The sequence below is a fragment of the Saccopteryx bilineata genome, chromosome 3, assembly GCF_036850765.1.
Source record: "Saccopteryx bilineata isolate mSacBil1 chromosome 3, mSacBil1_pri_phased_curated, whole genome shotgun sequence".
NCBI lineage: Eukaryota > Metazoa > Chordata > Mammalia > Chiroptera > Emballonuridae > Saccopteryx > Saccopteryx bilineata.
In genome coordinates, this window is record NC_089492.1 from 60,167,159 (window position 1) to 60,186,853 (window position 19,695).

The 19,695-nt window shown below is 41.4% G+C and overlaps 1 protein-coding gene across 8 annotated transcripts in view; it reads right to left on the minus strand.

The window, feature by feature from the left end:
- The window catches only part of ASPH (aspartate beta-hydroxylase), a 251,987-nt gene extending 232,617 nt beyond the window's left edge, over positions 1 to 19,370 (minus strand). For 2 of the 8 annotated variants that reach the window (XM_066266193.1, XM_066266192.1), the window contains exon 1: positions 18,967 to 19,366. In XM_066266193.1, coding sequence (XP_066122290.1) covers positions 18,967 to 19,090 — 124 coding nt within the window. In that variant the 5' untranslated portion in view covers positions 19,091 to 19,366. Of the gene's footprint in view, positions 1 to 18,966 lie in introns of all 8 variants that reach the window. The other 6 variants (XM_066266201.1, XM_066266194.1, XM_066266195.1 and 3 more) reach the window with 5 other exon arrangements.
- Between the last annotated feature and the right edge of the window lie 325 nt (positions 19,371 to 19,695).

Genomic DNA, 19,695 nt, shown 5'->3' on the forward strand with positions numbered 1-19,695 from the left:
CTGACTGTCTCTCCCTGTTTCCAGCTTCAGAAAAATGCCAAAAAAAAAAAAAAAAATCTTTTTTGTAACTATCTTAAAGGTCGGAATTTCTTTCTAATTAAAAAGTTAGAAAAAGCCCTGGCTGGTTGGCTCAGTGGTAGAGCATCGGCCTGGCGTGCGGATGTTCTGGGTTCAATCCCCAGCCAGGGCACACAGGAGAAGTGCCCACCTGCTTCTCCACCCCTCCCCCTCTCCTTCCTCTCTGTCTCTCTCTTCTGCTCCTGCAGCCAAGGCTCCATTAGAGCAAAGTTAGCCCCGGTGCTGAGGATGGCTCCATGGCCTCCGCCTCAGGCGCTAGAATGGCTCCGACTACAGCAGAGCAACACCCCAGAGGGGCCAAACATCGCCCCCTGGTGAGTATGCTTGGTGGATCCCGGTTGGGTGCATGCAGGAGTCTGTCTATCTGACTCCCCCACCACCACCACCCCCGCATGCTTCTCACTTCGGAAATTTTTTTTTAAAAGTTATAAAAATACAGATTTCCAGACCCATTCTAAAGAATCAGATAGGATAAGGCTAAGCACTTAAAATATTAACAACTGCCAATTTAATTCATGATTAGATTTGGGATAAGTTTTAAAAAGATGCTTTAATGATGCTTCTAGAGACAGCTTAAGAAACCTGGCTATGGAGTGAATTAGACAATACTGATATTAAATTTCTTGGTTTTGAGAACTCTATTGTGGTTATGTCAGAGAATGTCCTTGTCCTTATGAGATACATGGAAAAGTAGTTGAGTTAAGCTGTCATGATGACTACAACTTACTCTTAAAGAGTTCCAGAGAGAGAGAGAGAGAGAAAGAAAGGCAGATACACACAAAAAGAGAGCAGATGTGACCAAAAGCTAATAGTAAATCCAGGTGAACAGTACACACAGGTCTTTCAACGCACAAATCTTTTTGTTGTTACATAGGTTTGAAAGTTTCAAAACAAAAAAAAATTGGAAAAATACAAAAATAAAAACAAAACTCAAACTGGCTTTAAAAAAGAACATAATAGTAGTCAAGGCTCAAGTTCTAAACCCAGCAATAATGCAAAGAACACAAGTCAGCCTCTGGTCTCAAACATGTTAAAACCCAAATGGAAAACTGTCTCCACTTGACTTCCCCTTCATGCAAGTTGAGTTCATGTATTTCCATCTGCTTGCTGGATATTTTCCATGGGCTACCCTGATTTTCACCTCAAAGTGACCGGGAAATATAAACCTAACTTCTCTACCACCTGGAAGCCATTCAAACACCTGGAGAAGCTAATGTCCCCTCAGAGGACTCTCCAGTGCGGGCCAGCCATCCCCAGGGTTTTCAGGACACTCGGACATTATGGTTAATACACCTTCAACTCAAGGACCTCATCCAAAAGCTCATTCACTCCGAGCAGTCTCCATCACTGTCCCCGAACACACGGCCCCCACAACTGAGACCACAATGCCAGACTGACCGTGATTTCCACTTCCCTCACTCTGGTCACTAACAGCACTCAGACTGGAGATTCTTCGCCAGCCACGTCATGCAGGCGACTCCCTCGGAGACTGCAAGCAATTAAAAAACCAAACCAAACAAAACACTAGGTTTTCTGGAAAAAAAACAAACAAAAACTTCTTCAAGCCTCTCCCAGATCATCCTCAACAGTGAGTTCCTCTGCACAGTGCTACCTAACCCTGTGAAGCCCACCCCCAGCCAGGCCGTCCTCCTGCAGGGCAGGCCTTCCTTTCTACCACTGCTCCCTGGTAGCCTCGTGCCACACACAGATGTAATAAGCATAACTGGGCTTGCAGTCAGCCTCAGACCATTAGAGCAGCCCTCTGGGGGTAGAGTTCTGCAGTCAACTCTAAGTTAAACCAGATGACATAACCAACGTTCTACCATTTCAGGCACAGGGGGATTTTCAGAGATGGTTTCCTTGAAAAGGAAAAACGACAAGGTTATATCCTGACCACTTAGTCTAGAAAGCTTTTCTAAATGCCTAGTTTTTGTTTTTTAAATAAACCTGTATTTAGTAGACCGGTATTGTCTTCTAGTGTTCATGGCCTTCTTTTCTAAGTACTTAAAAATAATTTATAGTGCTAGAATTTGCCTAGTATTATAATGAGACATCAGTTTACAGCTGCCCTGAGTTTACCTCTCTTTTCTTAATAAAAGGGGGCCATTTGTCCCTCGAGCTTCTCGGCCACCTCTTCTTTCATGTTTCCCCAAACACTAGTCCCCCAGGAACCTTTAGCTGGCCTGTAGTTTTGAGAGTCATGGAGAACTTCTTCCATTGGTCATTGTCTCCCCACTGCATGGCGTGCCCACCTCATTCACTCAGCAACACTCACTGCTCTGAGCCCACAGGTCAGCGATCATCCCAGAGGCTGGTGCTAGACAAGCGCTGGATTCCCTCCCCATTGGGCACAAAGCCTGGAACACAGTAAGCTCACAATAACCCACTGGACATTTACACGGTGTTCCCACAATGGCCTAAAATGTACATGTAATTTTTTTTGCCCACCTAAGTGGTAAAGCCAATCTAACATATACAGAGTATTTTAAAAACAAAACCACACAAGGCCCTGGCCGGTTGGCTCAGCGGTAGAGCGTCGGCCTAGCGTGCGGAGGACCCGGGTTCGATTCCCGGCCAGGGCACATAGGAGAAGCGCCCATTTGCTTCTCCACCCCTCCGCCGCGCCTTCCTCTCTGTCTCTCTCTTCCCCTCCCGCAGCCAAGGCTCCATTGGAGCAAAGATGGCCCGGGCGCTGGGGATGGCTCTGTGGCCTCTGCCCCAGGCGCTAGAGTGGCTCTGGTCGCAACATGGCGACGCCCAGGATGGGCAGAGCGTCGCCCCCTGGTGGGCGTGCCGGGTGGATCCCGGTCGGGCGCATGCGGGAGTCTGTCTGACTGTCTCTCCCTGTTTCCAGCTTCAGAAAAATGCAAAAAAAACACACACAAAAAAAAAAACCACACAGCAATGGAGGTCAGGCTGGTTCTGAGTGAGATAGAAATGGCCAGGAGAGCTACAGGTAGAGCCTCATCAGCTTCCACAACTCATTCCCACCCCAAATTTGTGTCCTTTTCCTCCCAACCCCACCCCAGTTCAAAACCAAGTGATGGGCATGGTCGAATGTTCAGAGATGGTCCCTAGCCCTGCCCTCATTGGCTCATTTGGCTCTAAGCACCCTCCACAACCCCTCCCTCAGCTCCAGCCTCAGTGAAGGTACTGTACTCCCTTTCCCCTGGATGACGTCATCCAGAATAACAGGCTTCAAGTGCTCCACTGTCCTACTGTTTCAAATGCGGGTCTCTTGGCTATGCTCTGGAATAATCTAGTCTGCTGCTGAAGGTTCCAAGGAGTATGACCACCAAAAGATCGGACTAGTTAAAACAGCTGAAGTCACACAACTTTATGCAAATTACAGAGAAGCTCCAGTTCAGGAACCAACACTCCTATGTGTTGCAGGCACTGTCCTAACCAGGCATGGCCTCTCCCTTATCTGTGGTTTAAAAATTTTCATACCATCCTGGATAAAAGCATTGCCCCAAATAGAACATTTCTTGTCAACATATGCCAGATCAGCAAAACAAAATGCGTTCAACTCGGTAAGATAGAAATAAAAATCACAAGGTGGTAAATTTTAAATAGCGTCCCCAGTTATTTTCACATATCTGCATATTTATTCATTCAACAAACACTTCTGAAACCCCTACCCTGTGCTACAGCAATGAACAAGGGAGGTCTCCTACTTTATAATCTGGTGTGAGAGAAAAACAAATTCAAATTTAAATAAAATTAATTAAAATAAAATAAAATTTCACTTTGGCTATGTGAGGGTAAAGGGCATATAGGACAATATGGATAAAAATATTCATTTGGGAAGCATCATAATCTTGTATTTTAAAGATATAGCATACTAAGGCACAATCTAAACTCTTCTTTATAAATGTTAGCACTTTTCACCTCACAATTTTATTTATATATATATAGTGTGTGTGTGTGTGTGTGTGTGTGAGAGAGAGAGAGAGAGAGAGACAGAGACAGAGTCTGAGAGAGAGGGACAGACCAGACAAGGACAGACAGAAAGGAAGGGAGACAGATGAAAAGTATCAGTTATTCGTTGTGGTTCTTTAGTTGTTCATTGATTGCTTTCTCATATGTGCCTTGACTGGGGGTGTTAGAGCAGAGTGAGTAACCCTTTTCTCAAGCCAGCGACCTTGGACTTGAAGCCAGCAACCTTTGGGCTCAACCAGCGACCATGGGGTCATGTTTATGATCCCATGCTCAAGCCGACGACCCCACACTCAAGCTGGTGAGCCCATACTCAAGCCAGATGAGCCCACGCTCAAGCCGACGACCTCGAGGTTGTGAACCTGGGTCCTCTGTGTCCCAGTGGGATGCTCTATCCACTGTACCACCGCCTGGTCAGGCACAATTTTATTTTTTTAATCAAAATTGGCAAATTTTAGTCTTAAGTCAAAAAGGAAATACTCATCACTCTTACCAAGGAATTTTAAAAACCAAAACCAAAAAGAGGAAGAAAAACTTAGTAGTATTACAGTATTTACATAAACAAATTTAATATATTTCTGAGTCATATTTAAAAAATAAAAAAATCAAAATCTTCCAAAGCAAGCAGAGCTTTTCCAATTTCACAAAATACAGAATAAAGTTTCTACCCAACCTTCTTCCCAATCAGAATGAACAAACTACAAATGAGACTGAGGAATACCTCTCATGTTTTCAGAATAGCTTCCTATATGTATAACTCCAAAAGCTACTTTGTTGAAACTACTAGTGCTATGTCTAAACAGTTCCCAGTAAAGGGCTTATCTAGTTAAATAATTCTCTCCATCAATCAAATATATGCATCCCTAATAATTTTACTGTTTATTTCTTAGTTTCAACATTTATAATCAACAGGACTTTCTGGCCTGTGTTCTTGTCCATAATAGAAACCTAAAAAATCCACCATGCAACTTACTTTTTGAGCACTTACCACACTGAAGGTAGTGTAGAAGACACCAAAACACAGCTCCTACCCTCAATGCCGTTTTGGTCTACTAGAAAACTTTTTACCAGTATTTGTTCATTCCAACATTTACTGAGTATCTACTAAGTCCAAACAAACATTTAAGCACTGGAAATAAAAAGAAAACAAAACAGGGCATTTACTGTATCAAACATAAGGAGTAACTGTCCCAACTCTAATGAGGTCTGATGATATTTTGTTGTCTGATATGATTGGGTCACACTTTCATCTCTGAAGGAGCCAGTAAATGCATGAGGATGCTAAAACAGTGATACGAAGAGGGTGCTACGAGCTGGGGAGTAGAAACCTAGTCTATGGTAAGATGATGAAGGGAGCAGCAGGAAGAGCTGATGAGGAAGTTAAATCTGAAGGACACATAGGAGTCACACCAGGAAAGGGAAAGCGAGAAGCTGTCCTAGAAAAAAAAAACAGCATGTGCAAACACAGAGACTACAGAAAGTGATTTAATATGGCTCAATTAATATAAATATAAAGAGGGAGAGGCAGAGGATGGCTAGAGAGGGTAACCTAGCTCATGCTGAGAAATTTAAACCCTATCGTGAGTACTTGGGGAACGACTTGAGGTTTTCAAAATAAAGAAGTGAACATGATCTAATTGCCACTTTATGAAGACAGTATGACAAAAGGATGAAATGGAATCAGTTATGAGTAATCTAAGCAACAAATGAGAATCTAAAATGTTCAACTAAAGTACCTTAAGTCAAAACTGGGATCTAAACTCTGTTCTGAATTGTCCTAAATCCATGAGCTTAGACAAATTTAACTTCCATTTCTTCATATACAAAAGAGAATTTAGAGCCTGACCAGGCAGTGGCACAGTGGATAGAGCATCGAACTGGGATGCAGAGGACCCAGGTTTGAGACCCCGAGGTCGCCAGCTTGAGCAGGGGCTCATATGGTTCGAGCAAATCTCACCAGCTTGGACCCAAGGTCGCTGGCTTGAGCAAGGGGTTCTCAGTCTGCCAAAAGCCTGCGGTCAAGGCACATATGAGAAAGCAATCAATGAACAACTAAGGTTTCGCAACGTGCAACGAAAAACTAATGATTGATGCTTCTCATCTCTCCATTCCCGTCTGTCTGTCCCTGTCTATCCCTCTCTCTGACTCTCTCTCTGTCTCTGAAAAAAAAAAAAGAAAATTTAAAGAATTACTATAATTTAAATGCAAAAACACAAAGAAGTATACAATGTCTGACATAGAGTTAGCACTCAGTATGTGGTAGCTATATTTTTGCCTTATCATTATTGTTATTACTTAAGTTGATAGCTCAGGAGCACTTTAGAATTGGGGCCATCAGTAGATAGCTGTTAAAGAGTGTTGTGTAGCATGGTGCTGGAGCAAGGCCAAGCAGGGAAGCCTGGGAAGCCTGCCATTTAGGGAGCAGATATAGTAAAGGAACAAGAAGAGCCCAGTGGATTTGGGATTGAGGTAGTCTCTCTCTGTTGACTCTCGCCAGAAAGACCTGACGTGAAGGAGAAAAGAAAATGAGCCTGTATTAATCATTTGTAATATTTGGCTGGATAGAGTAAGCAGAGTAGAAGAGGATTTTGTGTTTTTTGTTTTGTTTTAGATTAAATGAGAAAGACTGAAAAAAGGGGTGTGAAAGGGTGGAGAAGAGTTTCCAGGAGAAGGTAACTAACTGATGGCTCAGTCCATGAAAAAGTGATGCTCATTTAGGGCATCCCCCAGACAAGCCCAGGGTTCCTTCCCCAGCCTTTGTTCTTTCTTTAGGTAGGTAGAGACCGAAAGGTCCATAATAGCTGTGAATGCCAAAAATTTCAATTCTAACTGTGGTAGCGGCTCGTCTCCACTCACTATCCTACTGGGCCTCCTTGGGCTAAGAAAGGACAGGGGCTTTATTGAACTACACATCAAAGTTATTTTCATGAGCTCAGGTGTGAACTTTCCACATCCAAATTAGAACCATATCTCTCCAAGATTCCCAACTGCATTGGCTTTAGCCACCACTGTATGTCCTAGACCCTGTCTCCCCATTAGGGAGGTAATCAATCTCATGTCAGTTATCTCCCAATGTCATTCAACTCACAATCCAACCCCATCCATCACACTAGAGATGAGCAACTATTGAATGATGTTCTCTGATTTCTCTTCACAATGGGAAGAAGTCATCAGTCAAAATTGGATGTGAAGTAGTAAGGCACTGAGCTCAAGAAGTTGATGATTTAAAGAGCTGGTGGTGAAAACATGGGTAAAAATCAACTAATCACAGCCCTGGCCGGTTGGCTCAGCGGTAGAGCGTCGGCCTGGCGTGCGGGGGACCCGGGTTAAATTCCCGGCCAGGGCACATAGGAGAAGCGCCCATTTGCTTCTCCACCCCCCTCCCCTCCTTCCTCTCTCTCTCTTCCCCTCCCGCAGCCAAGGCTCCATTGGAGCAAAGATGGCCCGGGCGCTGGGAATGGCTCCTTGGCCTCTGCCCCAGGCGCTAGAGTGGCTCTGGTCGCGGCAGAGCGACACCCCAGAGGGGCAGAACATCACCCCCTAGTGGGCAGAGCGTCGCCCCTGGTGGCGTGCCGGGTGGATCCCGGTCGGGCGCATGCGGGAGTCTGTCTCTCCCCGTTTTCAGGTTCAGGAAAAAAAAAAAAAAAAATCTTAAAAAAAAAAAAATCAACTAATCACAAACAAAGACTGTGAGGCTTTGCCTAGGGACCAGCCAAGGGGGAAAGTCTTGAATGTACATAATTTAGGTTTACTCCAAATTAGTACTTCATTAAGCCAGTGAACTGTGCTCTATCTTAGTCTTACTCTATTCTTACTTAGCCATCTTACTGATCAAAGAGAATTCTAAAAATTGCCTTGGGGACTTCTTAATACAAATAATGCCCTACCTCTAGAAAAATAAAATAAATACAAGTTGCTTCTCAGCTTTGCACCTTCATATATATTAATTTCACCTGAAAAAATGTCCTACCACCATAATCTTATAGAGCAAAAGGTAACTGAAACACTGGGCTATGTTGGCACATAAATCTACTATACCTATTATATAGGCCAGAGCCCTTCAGTAACTATGTCTTACAATATATCTGTCAGGTACCCTAGGCCTCTAGGGGTATTTATTTGCTGATTATATCTAAATAGACTGAGCAGCTAAACCCATAACATAATCAAATAAATGAGAAAGTTTCAGAACATAAGATTATATTTTGTTCACAAAGAAAGTAAGTTCAACTTTTAACAAAGTAATACACCCAGCACTAGTCATAACCATTTCAAGAGGAAAGTAGGCGCCAAACCAAGTCTATCCAACCACATCACCAGTATTCAATGGCTTTCATTCTCACAGACTTCAGAACACCAGTCTATTTTATAAAGACTTTTCACTTTAATAAACTCTAAAAATATTCCTTGTATCTAAAAGCTAGCTAGCTACAATGTAAAGAATCCATATATTTTTAAATTATTTTATTTTATTGCAAGATAACAGCAGGCAGAGTAGCCATATTTTGTTTACAAGAGGTACAGCTAAAACCATAAACAACTTTTACCAGTAAGTTTAAACATTCAAAGACAGAAACAAATAATACATTTTTAATAAATGTAATATGCCTAAAAAGAAACCAAAATGTAACTAGCCAACCTGACTCAAAAGAAACAGAAAACTTAAATGGTCATATAAACATTTAGATAACGAAGTGATTTCCCCTCCTTCCTAACCCATGTCTTCTTTAATGGTGAGTGAATCGCAAAAAGTTCAAAAGAATTCTGCCAAAGAACTAACCCTATAAGACTACCTCCCCCAAAGAAGAAATCTTCCTAAATTCATTTATGTGGCGAAAATAACCTTGATAACCAAACCAGTAAAGAAAATTACAAATCAATTTTTCTTATGAATATACTAACAAAACTAATCTAAAAATACCGAGAAATATGTAGTATCACGTGGTTGGATTTTTCCCCCAGAAATATGAGTGGTTTTAAATTAGAAAGTTTGTTATTATAAATTATAAGACTTATATGCAGAGAAATTGGGTAGTAATCATAATCCATAGTAAGAGGAGGAAGGAGAGAGGGATGAATAGAGGAGAAAGGAAAAAGAGGAAGAGAGGAAGGAAATTATAGACCCACATCCCTCCTGAACAAAGATGCGAAACTATTAATAAGGCACTATATAAAAAAGATAATTCATCATGACCAAGTGAGGTTTATTTCAGGAATGCCAGATGATTTAACATTCAAATCATCAATACATGTAATTTACCATATTAACAATATAAACATAAAAAGCCACATGGTCATTTTGATTAGAGGGAAAACATTTGACAAAATTCTCAACCTAGAAATATGGATTTCCTGAATCCAATAAGAAGGAAAAAGCATAAAATAAGATAATATAAACATCAGCTTTAAAATATTTGTACTTCAAAAGATACTATTAAGAAAATGAAAAGGTAGTCATAGATTAGAAGACATATTTGCAATACTTATCTGTAAAGAACTTCTATCCAGATTATACAAAAATTATAGCTCAATAACAAAAAGTGAAACAAGCAATAAAAATGTGTAAAAGAGCTAAACAGAAATTTCACAAAGGAAGATAATGTATATGGCCAATAAGCACAAGAAAAAGTGCATGACATCATTAGCCATAATTCTAAACTATGATATAATGAGAAGCCACAAAACATACACTATATTGGCTAATATCAAAAAGACTGACAACACCAATTGTTGGTACAGATGTAAAACAACTTACCACACGCTGGTGGGAGTGTAAAATACATTTATCTATTAAAAATCTAAAAATTTTGTTCAACAAAATATACCACAGAATATGACAATGTGAATAACCAGATAGGGAGAAAGAAGCCCTTTACCAGAAACAGAGCAATAAGCAAAATATATAAAGAGGTCATTCACAGAAAAGGAAACAGGAATGGTTATCCTCACTAGTAAACTCAAGGGTGATCAGGAAGAGTAGGTGTATTTCCTGTGACCCAACAATTCCAATCCTGAATTATGCTCCAAAAACACTTCAAAAGATGGACAGGTACAAGAGCATTTAGGGCAGCAGTCTAAAAACAAACAAACAAACAAAAAAAAAATAAGCCATGTGGTCTTTGTCAACAGACTGCTAAACAAAAAGAGTCATGTTCCTACAGGGAAGAACTATATATACAAGGGTGGACATAAATAATACGGTAACTAACAAATAATAATACAAGAATAAACACTTTGTTTCATGTACCCACAACTGTAAACCTACTTTCACCCACTCCTGCATAAAAACGGAGAGCTAGAGTTTCGTAGAACTCAAACAAGAGGAGTAAAACTAATATGCCAAGGGTGAGCCTATTTATAAAAATGTCAAAATATGCCAAAGACATATATATATATTTCTATACAGAGGGATACTTCCTAAGCAGTTTTCATATATATTGCTTTGTTTGTTTGTTTGTTTTCTGAAGTTGGAAACGGGGAGGCAGTCAGACTCCCGCATGCGCCCGACTGGGATCCACCCGGCATGCCCACCAGGGGGCGATGCTCTGCCCACCAGGGGGCGTCGCTCTGCCGCAACCAGAGCCACTCTAGCACCTGAGGCAGAGGCTACAGAGCCATCCTCCAGCGCCCGGGCCAACTTTGCTCCAATGGAGCCTTGGCTGCAGGAGGGGAAGAGAGAGACAGAGAGGAAGGAGAGGGGGAGGGGTGGAGAAGCAAATGGGCGCTTCTCCTGTGTGCCCTGACTGGGAATCGAACCCGGCCAACGCTCTACCACGGAGCCAACCGGCCAGGGCTATATATTGCTTTTAACGATATATTTTACATGCACGTTTGTTTTCAAGTTATTTATTTTAGGTCCAGTTAAAGTAGATACTGTAAATAATATTATTTATCAGGTTTCACACTTGCTTGAGTGAAAACTTAAGTGATACTAAATAAAATCAAGATGTGGTTCTTGGTAGAAAAATAAAAAAATAAAATAACATAATGTGCAGCATACCGTTAGATAATATTATTTGTGTTTCTATATGTTTCATACTATAAAGAAACACAGAATTATTATTATCACAAAATATACAAGTGATTGGGAAGGGATAACACAGGAGAGAAAAAAACCCAAGAATTTGGCAAATTTTATTTCTTCACCTGTATGGTAGATATGGGTATTCACTGCATTACTCTTATAACTATTTCTAGGTCATAAGTATGTAATATTTTAAATAGGGTTTTAAAGAGAATCACACAAAAATAGTTTCATTCTAGAAGTTAGAGACTCACTGCCAAAATGCATGAAATAATTTCTAAAACTCAGTAAGTGACAACTATCTAATTCAAACTGATTTGATTCAAAGAATGGGGAGTGAAATTAATATTAAAGTCTTTCAAAAACACAACACAGATTTTTATTTTCATGTAAGAAAAAAATAAATCAACTGCTCCTAAATAAAACTTAGATGTGAACCTAAGACCAAACAGGCTTTCTAGAATACCATTTCAGGAAAACTGAAATTAAAAACAAGGTGTGGGAGCTAAGAGGGAAATCATGTACATCAACAGTATAACAAGCAAGAAGCAGAAGCTACAGACAGGAAAGAACAACAAAGCAGCAGTGAGCCTGCACGCGGAATGGCAGACAAGGCTGCCAGACCTGCACACAATATGGAAAAGTCAGTTACACAATACTGGTTATAGAATCAAAGTATTTTATCACACAATATTCTCCCCTTTAATATTAAGACTTATATGCTTGCTGGTTTCCATACAGAATGAATCACTGGGTTAAATATGTACTCAAATCGGATGAAAAGGAATGCTGGCATTTCTCCAAGTCCAGCAACAGTGGCGTCCACTCTGACTGGACACCCCTCCTCCACTATGCCTGGCACCACTCTATTCATACCCTAAATCAGAGCAGAGAGAGCATCTACGACAGACGTTGACAGTCACACTGCAGCCAGAATGACCAGGCAAGTCACCTGGAACTCACCGCGGGCCAAGGAACAGCCTGACCCTTCAAAAGATCTTACGTAACTATTGTTCAAAGATTTATTCACCAAAGTGAGCTCAAAATTTCCTTTGAGTTCAAGCAAATTTGTCCTCAGACATCATCAATCTGATCAGAACTAAATTACCTCCAGTGGTTTGCCAGTAAAAGAACCATATCAGCCAAAGGTAACCAAGATATACCCCTGAAAAACAAATATCAAATGCAACTCAAATGCCTGAAGCACTCTCATTTTAGGAATATAAAGTAAGTAAAATTTTTAAATTAATAGAGGCCCTGGCCGGTTGAATCAGTGGACAGAGCATCGGCCTGGCGTGTAGACATCCAGGGTTGATCCCCAGTCAGGGTACACATGAGAAGCAACCATCTGCTCCTCTTCCCCTCCCTCTGTCTCTCCCCCTTCTCTCTCTCTTCTCCTCCCACAGCAGTGGCTAAACTGGTTTGAGTGTGGCTACAGGTGCTGAGGATAGCTTGGTTGATGCCAGCATCGGCCCCTGCCAGGTGGATCCCAGTCGGGGCACATGCAGTAAGTAGTCTGTCTCACTATCTCCCCTCCTCTCATGAAAGAAAGGAAAGAAAAGAGAGAAAAGAAACAAAAGAAAGAATGAAAGAGAGAGAGAAAGAAAGAAAGAAAGAAAGAAGAAAGAAAGAAAGAAAGAAAGAAAGAAAGAAAGAAAGAAAGAAAGAAAGAAAAGAAAAGAAAATACCATCTCAACTCCCAGTACTGCCAGTAGAGAAAAAAGTTAAAAGGTGAAAGCACTGGGATCAAGAATATACCCCTCCAGAGGTACCCAGGAAAGAAGAGAAGGAAGACATGAAAAATCCAATCTCGAGTCCTCTAATAGAAATGGCCAGGACTATAAGACCAGACTCCACACTTGCATTCCCCCCTACAGATGACACTGTGTGTACAGTGCTGAAGGGACACTGGGTAGAAGGCACTGGAATATATGAGGGAACAAAGGCAACCTCACATCTCCAGACAGATGGTTGAGGCTCTCCAAAGATATGGGTATGTTGTAGAAAGGTTTTACGTACACACAACTTTTATTGATGGGAAGTTAAAATTTTAAAAATAAATGTATCTTGGTATAGAACAGTGATTTTCAATCAGTATGCCACAAAAATTTGTAAAACATTTAATACCTGACTCTTTTGTCAGGGGCACTGATCTTTTCCTTTAGATTCTCAAATAAAAAAATGACAGGCCCTGGCCGGGTGGCTCAGTGGTAGAGCGTCGGCCTGGCATGCGGGAGTCCTGGGTTCAATTCCCGGCCAGGGCACACAGGAGAAGTGCCCATCTGCTTCTCCACCCCTCCCCCTCTCCTTCCTATCTGTCTCTCTCTTCCCCTCCTGCAGCCAAGGCTCCATTGGAGCAAAGTTGGTCCGGGCGCTGAGGATGGCTCTGTGGCCTCTGCCTCAGGCGCTAGAATGGCTCTGATTGCGGCAGAGCGACACCCCAGATGGGCAGAGCATCGCCCCCTGGTGGGCATGCCGGGTGGATCCCGGTCGGGCACATGTGGGAATCTGTCTGACTGCCTCCCCATTTCCAGCTTCGGAAAAATACAAAAAAAAAAAAAAAAGACAACAGCCAATACAACAATAGCCATCTAGTTTGAATGAATCAAAATTATACCTATTTTTTGTCAGATCTGCAAATAATATATTTTTTGGTGTGTCACAAAATTTCAGTAGTTAATGTATTCCATGAGATGAAAAAGGTTGAAAATCGCTAGTAGAGAACGAAGTCAAATCACTTAGGAGATGCAGAAGTATCCAAGACACAAACTAAGCTGCATATTTTCATGATGTTAAAACAGTGTGCTGGAAGAGCAACAAAGGACTCAAATGTATCTGAGCTCTAGTGAAATAAAATAATGTTACAGACCTCAGAGGGATTAGAATAAATCAGCAACTTGAAGGTTGATGGGCAAATAGGATACTTACATATCCCCAGAGGGAAACAGAAATGTATCAAGTGGTAATCAAAGCCAACATATAAAAATGACCTCTAGAACATCCATTTTGCAGATGCTACATAATATAACAAAACATTTATTTTATATCATCCAAAATTTCAAGCACACAATGAATGGCCTACTTAGCTCTATTATCCTTATATTCTCCAAAGTTTTGTACTCACTCTCCAGAAATACTATATATAGTGAAAACATCTAAAAACAAGGAAGCATATAAAATTGGTTTTAGGGCTATCATAACTGAATAAAAAGTAGAGAATAATTTTTCCACTTGAAGAAACCAAGATTAGAAAAACGTTAATGCTTTGCCACACGGTTCTGAGATATGAATCCAGGTCAATACTATCTCCCAAACTACATTGCCTTTCTAAAGAAAAGTTTATTCTATTGGGACAAGAAAGCTCATGGGGTTAAATATCCAATACTAACTGAAAATACGAAGGATAGCCCACATAAGCCTTCATCAAAGCTATTCTACTGGTAATCAGCAGAACGTGAAGACCTCTCATTTTCTAGTAATCTCTCAGAGATACATGATTTTAAAACTAGACTAAAAATACAGATCTTTCCTTTTACTTCCCAAGCTCAATATAGGTTAATATGATTGGTCTTTCTTAAATGTGTTCAAAAATTTCCTCAGAACATTGTTTACTACTTCGTTTCACATGATCTGTCTGGGCGGACAAAATGCTGTCCCATTGAACACAAAAATAGCACACAGTTCTTTACTGGAAGAATAATGGCCTTCCCATCTTTTCATCCTAGAATGACTAAACAGAGGATTAAGCACCTGGTCCTAACTGATAGCAGGCACAGAAAGGAACTTCACCCAGGCCTGTTCATTCAAGGAGGCCAGAAAGCAATCAGTAGTGTACTGATTGTTCCTTACCGAGTAAGCTGAGAGATAACAAGGTAGAAAAGAAAACAATTCCTAAATAATTACTACCCATCTAATGAATCTTCGAATGTATAAATTTTACAGATAGTGTATGAATGCATTTAATTCTACATCAAAGAAGCCTAAAATAAATAAGGCAGGTAGGAAAAAACTTTTACTATTAAATTTCAAAATCTGCTGTTGAGAGCCGTGGCCGAGTTTTTAAGTAGTTGTCCATCCATAGTTTTGAGTATGTATAGGACTGATTAAGTAAAAAACAAACACACACACAAACTAATTGGTGTTACATAATCTGAAGCATCAGATTGAAGGAAGAAATAATGTTCTACAGTGACACCTACTGGTAAAGGGCAATGGAGAAGCACAGGATACTATTAGATAAAATAAACAGATGTTACTTCCCTGTAACATGTTAAAAGCTACAGGGAAAGATTGAAAGATACTCAAAAGGGAAAAGCTAAACAAACAAAAACATTACATACACCAGTGTCAGTGTATTACAAAACGAGCCCAAAAGGACATCATGATCCTTTAAAAAAATTTTTTTTCATTAATTTGAGCTTGGGGGTGGAGGTGGGGAAGCATCCTCTTGTCATTCCACTTAGTTGTGTATTCACTGACTGCTTCTTGTAAATGTCCTGACCTACCCCCAGGGTTCGAACCCATGACCTTGGTGAGCCAGGGAAGATGCCTTATTGACTGAGCCACCCAGCCAGGACTATCATGATCCTTCTTAACCAAAGATTTTCTTTTTTTTTTTTTTTTTACAGAGACAGAGAAAGAATCAGAGAGAGGGATAGATGGGACAGACAGACAAGAACAGAGAGATGAGAAGCATCAATCATCAGTTTCTTATTGTGGCACTTTAGTTGTTCATTGCTTTCTCATATGTGCCTTGACCGTGAGTCTACAGCAGACCAAGTAACCCCTTGCTCAAGCCAGCGACCTTGGGTCCAAGCTGGTGAGCTTTTTGCTCAAACCAGATGAGCCCACGCTCAAGCTGGCGACTTCGGGGTCTCGAACCTGGGTCCTCTGCATCCCAGTCCGACGCTCTATCCACTGTGCCACCATCTGGTCAGGCTTAACCAAAGATTTTCAAATCAATAAATCTGAAAGAGGTTTCCTCTAGTCCCAACTGGCCATACAAGTCAAATTTTTATATGGAAATTAAAGGTACAATTTATTCATGTGTCTATTGTATTTTAAAGAGTAAAACTGAAACAAGTAAAATTGAGCTCTATAGGACACTAGATGTTAGCAGTTTTCAATTTAAGTTGAATAAAAGAAAAAGCAGGCACTTGCTTTAAAAATCTAGGTGTTATATAAATCCCTAGAGTTTCAGTTTCAAAACACTTTTCAACAACATGACCACCATGATAAATAGAAGGCCAGACTATCACCTTTTCCTTACAATGCATGCTTCAAAACTCTGGGTCCTTTTTACTCCATACTTTTATATAAAATATTAAGCAATAGTAATGTTGAATGTGACCCATGCCCTCATCAGATTCAGACTTTCAATGCAAAACACCAAAAAACAAGTTACTATTTGAGCCGTTATACATCTCAAACAAAGATTTTCAAGCGTACTATTTCAAACATAATTTTAGCCAGAGGCAACTTAATTGATGAACCAGAAAAGGCACACTTTTCCTAAATAACTAGTATAGTGTGCCACAGAGAGCGCCAGAAGGAAATGTAAAATAATCTACCTGCAACCCCAAAACACTCATAAAAATTTTCAAATTAGACAACTTAAATTCAAACAGTGGTATAATAAATGAATAACAGAAAACTTGAGTTCTAGTCTCGAATCTTCCATTAACTAGTTGCATTTCCAAGAACTACACCAATCTTTAATGAACTGGACATCAATTTCCTCATCTGTAAGGTCAGAGGGAACAGAATGGGACTCATTATAATGCCACAGGCAAACTTCCTCAGCTTCTATGCTTTCCCCAGCAGATGGAAATGGTTTAGGCATGGATGTCTATACTTCAGTGGCCCAAAAAAGAGCAACAAAAGAGAAATTGGCTTCATCTTTGTGGTATATCTGGCTACAAGAAAAAATAAATAAAATCACACTGCCACACAGCAGTGTAACTGTTTACAACTGAAAGAATCCTCATTTCCATGTCCAGAGTCCTCCACCTGGCCCACAGTCAGAACTCTGTATTTACTGAAAATAAAAAATGGCTGCAAAAAAAAAAGAATGCTCATTATATAACATGCAATTTCCAATATCAACTTTTTTAATGCATTGAGGTGTTTTTGTTCGCCTGTTTTGTTTTTATATAACACTGGTACTTTTTTTTAATATATTCTCTTTTACATATTGTTTCATGACAATTATGGAATCAATGTGTAAAATGCTTAAAAGGTGGTAGATATAGACAGAGGCCATATCAAATATGGACAGAGGCTGCCTTAAAATGAAAGTCAGAATATATTCATTTAGGTCCTAATGTTTCCTAAATGTATTACCTGCCTGTTAAGACTGGTTCAAGTTCAAGTTAATTACTGGCACAGTTCAGTGGGGGTAGGAACACAATCCAACACATTTCCTAATGCTAATTCTTACCAATAACAGGCCACATCAAATGACTTCCTTGGGTGCAATCAGTACTCTCTACTAACGATTAAAAAATAAAGAAACAAAGATGCAATTCCCTTATAAAAAGCTACAGGACACTTATGAAAATAATTAACCCCAAAGTCTTTCCAAGTCTTGTTCACCAGCTCTCCCCGTTGGTCCTTAAGCAGCACAAAGTCTCTTCTCACCTAAAACTTTTAAAAAGAGTAGCCAGAGGTGCCTGAGCCAGTTCATCTACTCCTCTGACTGTTTAAGTCACTGACTGGCATTTAAGGTCAAATGACAAAAGAACACAAATTTTTGTTATGTCAAAGGTGAATTAATATGATTGCTTTGAACTTCTAACTTTTTCCATTGACAATACAAATACTAGTTCTCAGAATGTAAATTAGTGCAATAACTTTAATTGCACTATTTAAATTTATTCATTCATTCATTGAACAAATATTTATTGAGCACCTATTAAGGGCCAAGACTGTTCTAGAAGTTGTAAATAGGAATGAACAAGAGGAGGGAATAAGACAGGAAGAATAAGACACATGAAAATAAATAAGATAATTTCATATAGGGATAAACAAATAATTCTTTGAATCAGGGATGTAGTTATCTGATTTATTTTCCTGAGAAATATAAACATATTACATGTAGACTTCAGGAAACAGTCTAAATCATTTCAAAATGATCATTTTAAAAAAAACATTTACAACTCACATTCAATATACATGTGTATTGCAGTCTCAATATCTTGAGTCAAGGAATTTTAAAAGAAACTGTGAACCACTGAAATATGAGATGAAACAGATTTAAAACATCTGCTTCCTCTCTCTTTGGTGGGTAAGTGCATGGAGTAGAAAGGTGAATATTCAATAAACTTAAAAAAAGACAATGGGAACTAATAGAGAAGCTCACTCAGTATTCTGTGGTATTCTTTAATGCTTTAAAGGCAATCAGAACGCATATTAAGAAAGCTACATTAAGGCAAAGGTATTTAAAATAATTTCCAGGAACATTCAAACTATTCCCCTCCGCACACTCCACATCCTCCCATAACCTTTGAGTTGCTGTTAGAAGCGGCTGATTTGGCAGGAATTTATGTTCTCTGACTTTGGCTCATTTCCAAACTACCCAAGATATTCAAGGCAAAGGTAAATTGCTTCTCTTACTCCCATCTTCAGGCCTACAAAAGGCAAGGCTGTCTTGATCAATAGCCTCCATCACCGCTGCGCGCTGCAGGTGAGGGATCAGTCCAGCAGGGGTTCGCTCACGAGACCAAGCCGAGGCCGCGGACCCTGCTCGCCGGGCCCCTCCAGCCCGCCCGCCAGGCCCACGAAGCGCGGCCTCTACTCGCTCCAACTGCGCCAACTCGGAGGATGGAGGAGACGCACCGGGAGACCTGGAGAGATGGGAACGCATCTCCGCCGCCCGATCGCACCAACAGGCCCGGCCCCAGATCCCCGCCCCGAGCGCCTCTGACCTCTCCGGGACCCAGGGCTGCTGCTGCTGCCGCCGCTGCTGCTGCTGCTGGAACCACTGCTGCTGCTGCTGCTGTTGCTGCTGCTGTTGCCGCCGCCGCCCTTGGCATTCTTGCGTGGAGCCATCGCGCACACCGCTGGAGCAGGCTAGGGGTGCGGGACTCCCTCAGTGCGTGGGTGACACAGGGGACACGGGGTCCGCTGACGGCGGCGGGTGCTGCAACTTGGGTGCAGGACGCGGCTCCAGGAGCAGCCCCCAGTACCTCAGCACCTCTCGCCGAGCCTCGGAGGACTTTCAACCGCGTGGCGTCTGCGCGCGCCCGACCCTCCGGAGAGCCGGACCTGTGCCACCCTCCAAAGGCGAGAGCGCTGCTCGCCGCCCTCGGCCACGCCCCTTCCCGGCGAGCCCCGCCTTCTCCCCGCCCATGAAAGATGAGCGACGGGTGGTAAAACCTATCACAAGGGCGTCTATGAGGGGGTGGAACTATGTTGTGCTTCCCCGCCCCCTGCAGACTTGGGGCTGTTCTGGCAACACGTAGCCGTCTGTGAGCTTGATCCGCTTGCTACTTTCCAATCTATCCCGGTCCTTTGGAACGTGGCAAACGTGGAAGCCGAGAGGGCTCTCGCGAGTGTTGGAGGACCTCTGCACACACTGGATGGGGCGGGGCGCGAAGGCGGGGCCGGCGGACACGTGTGCAGCGTCGGGTTGGAGCGCGCCTACTCTTGGTCTT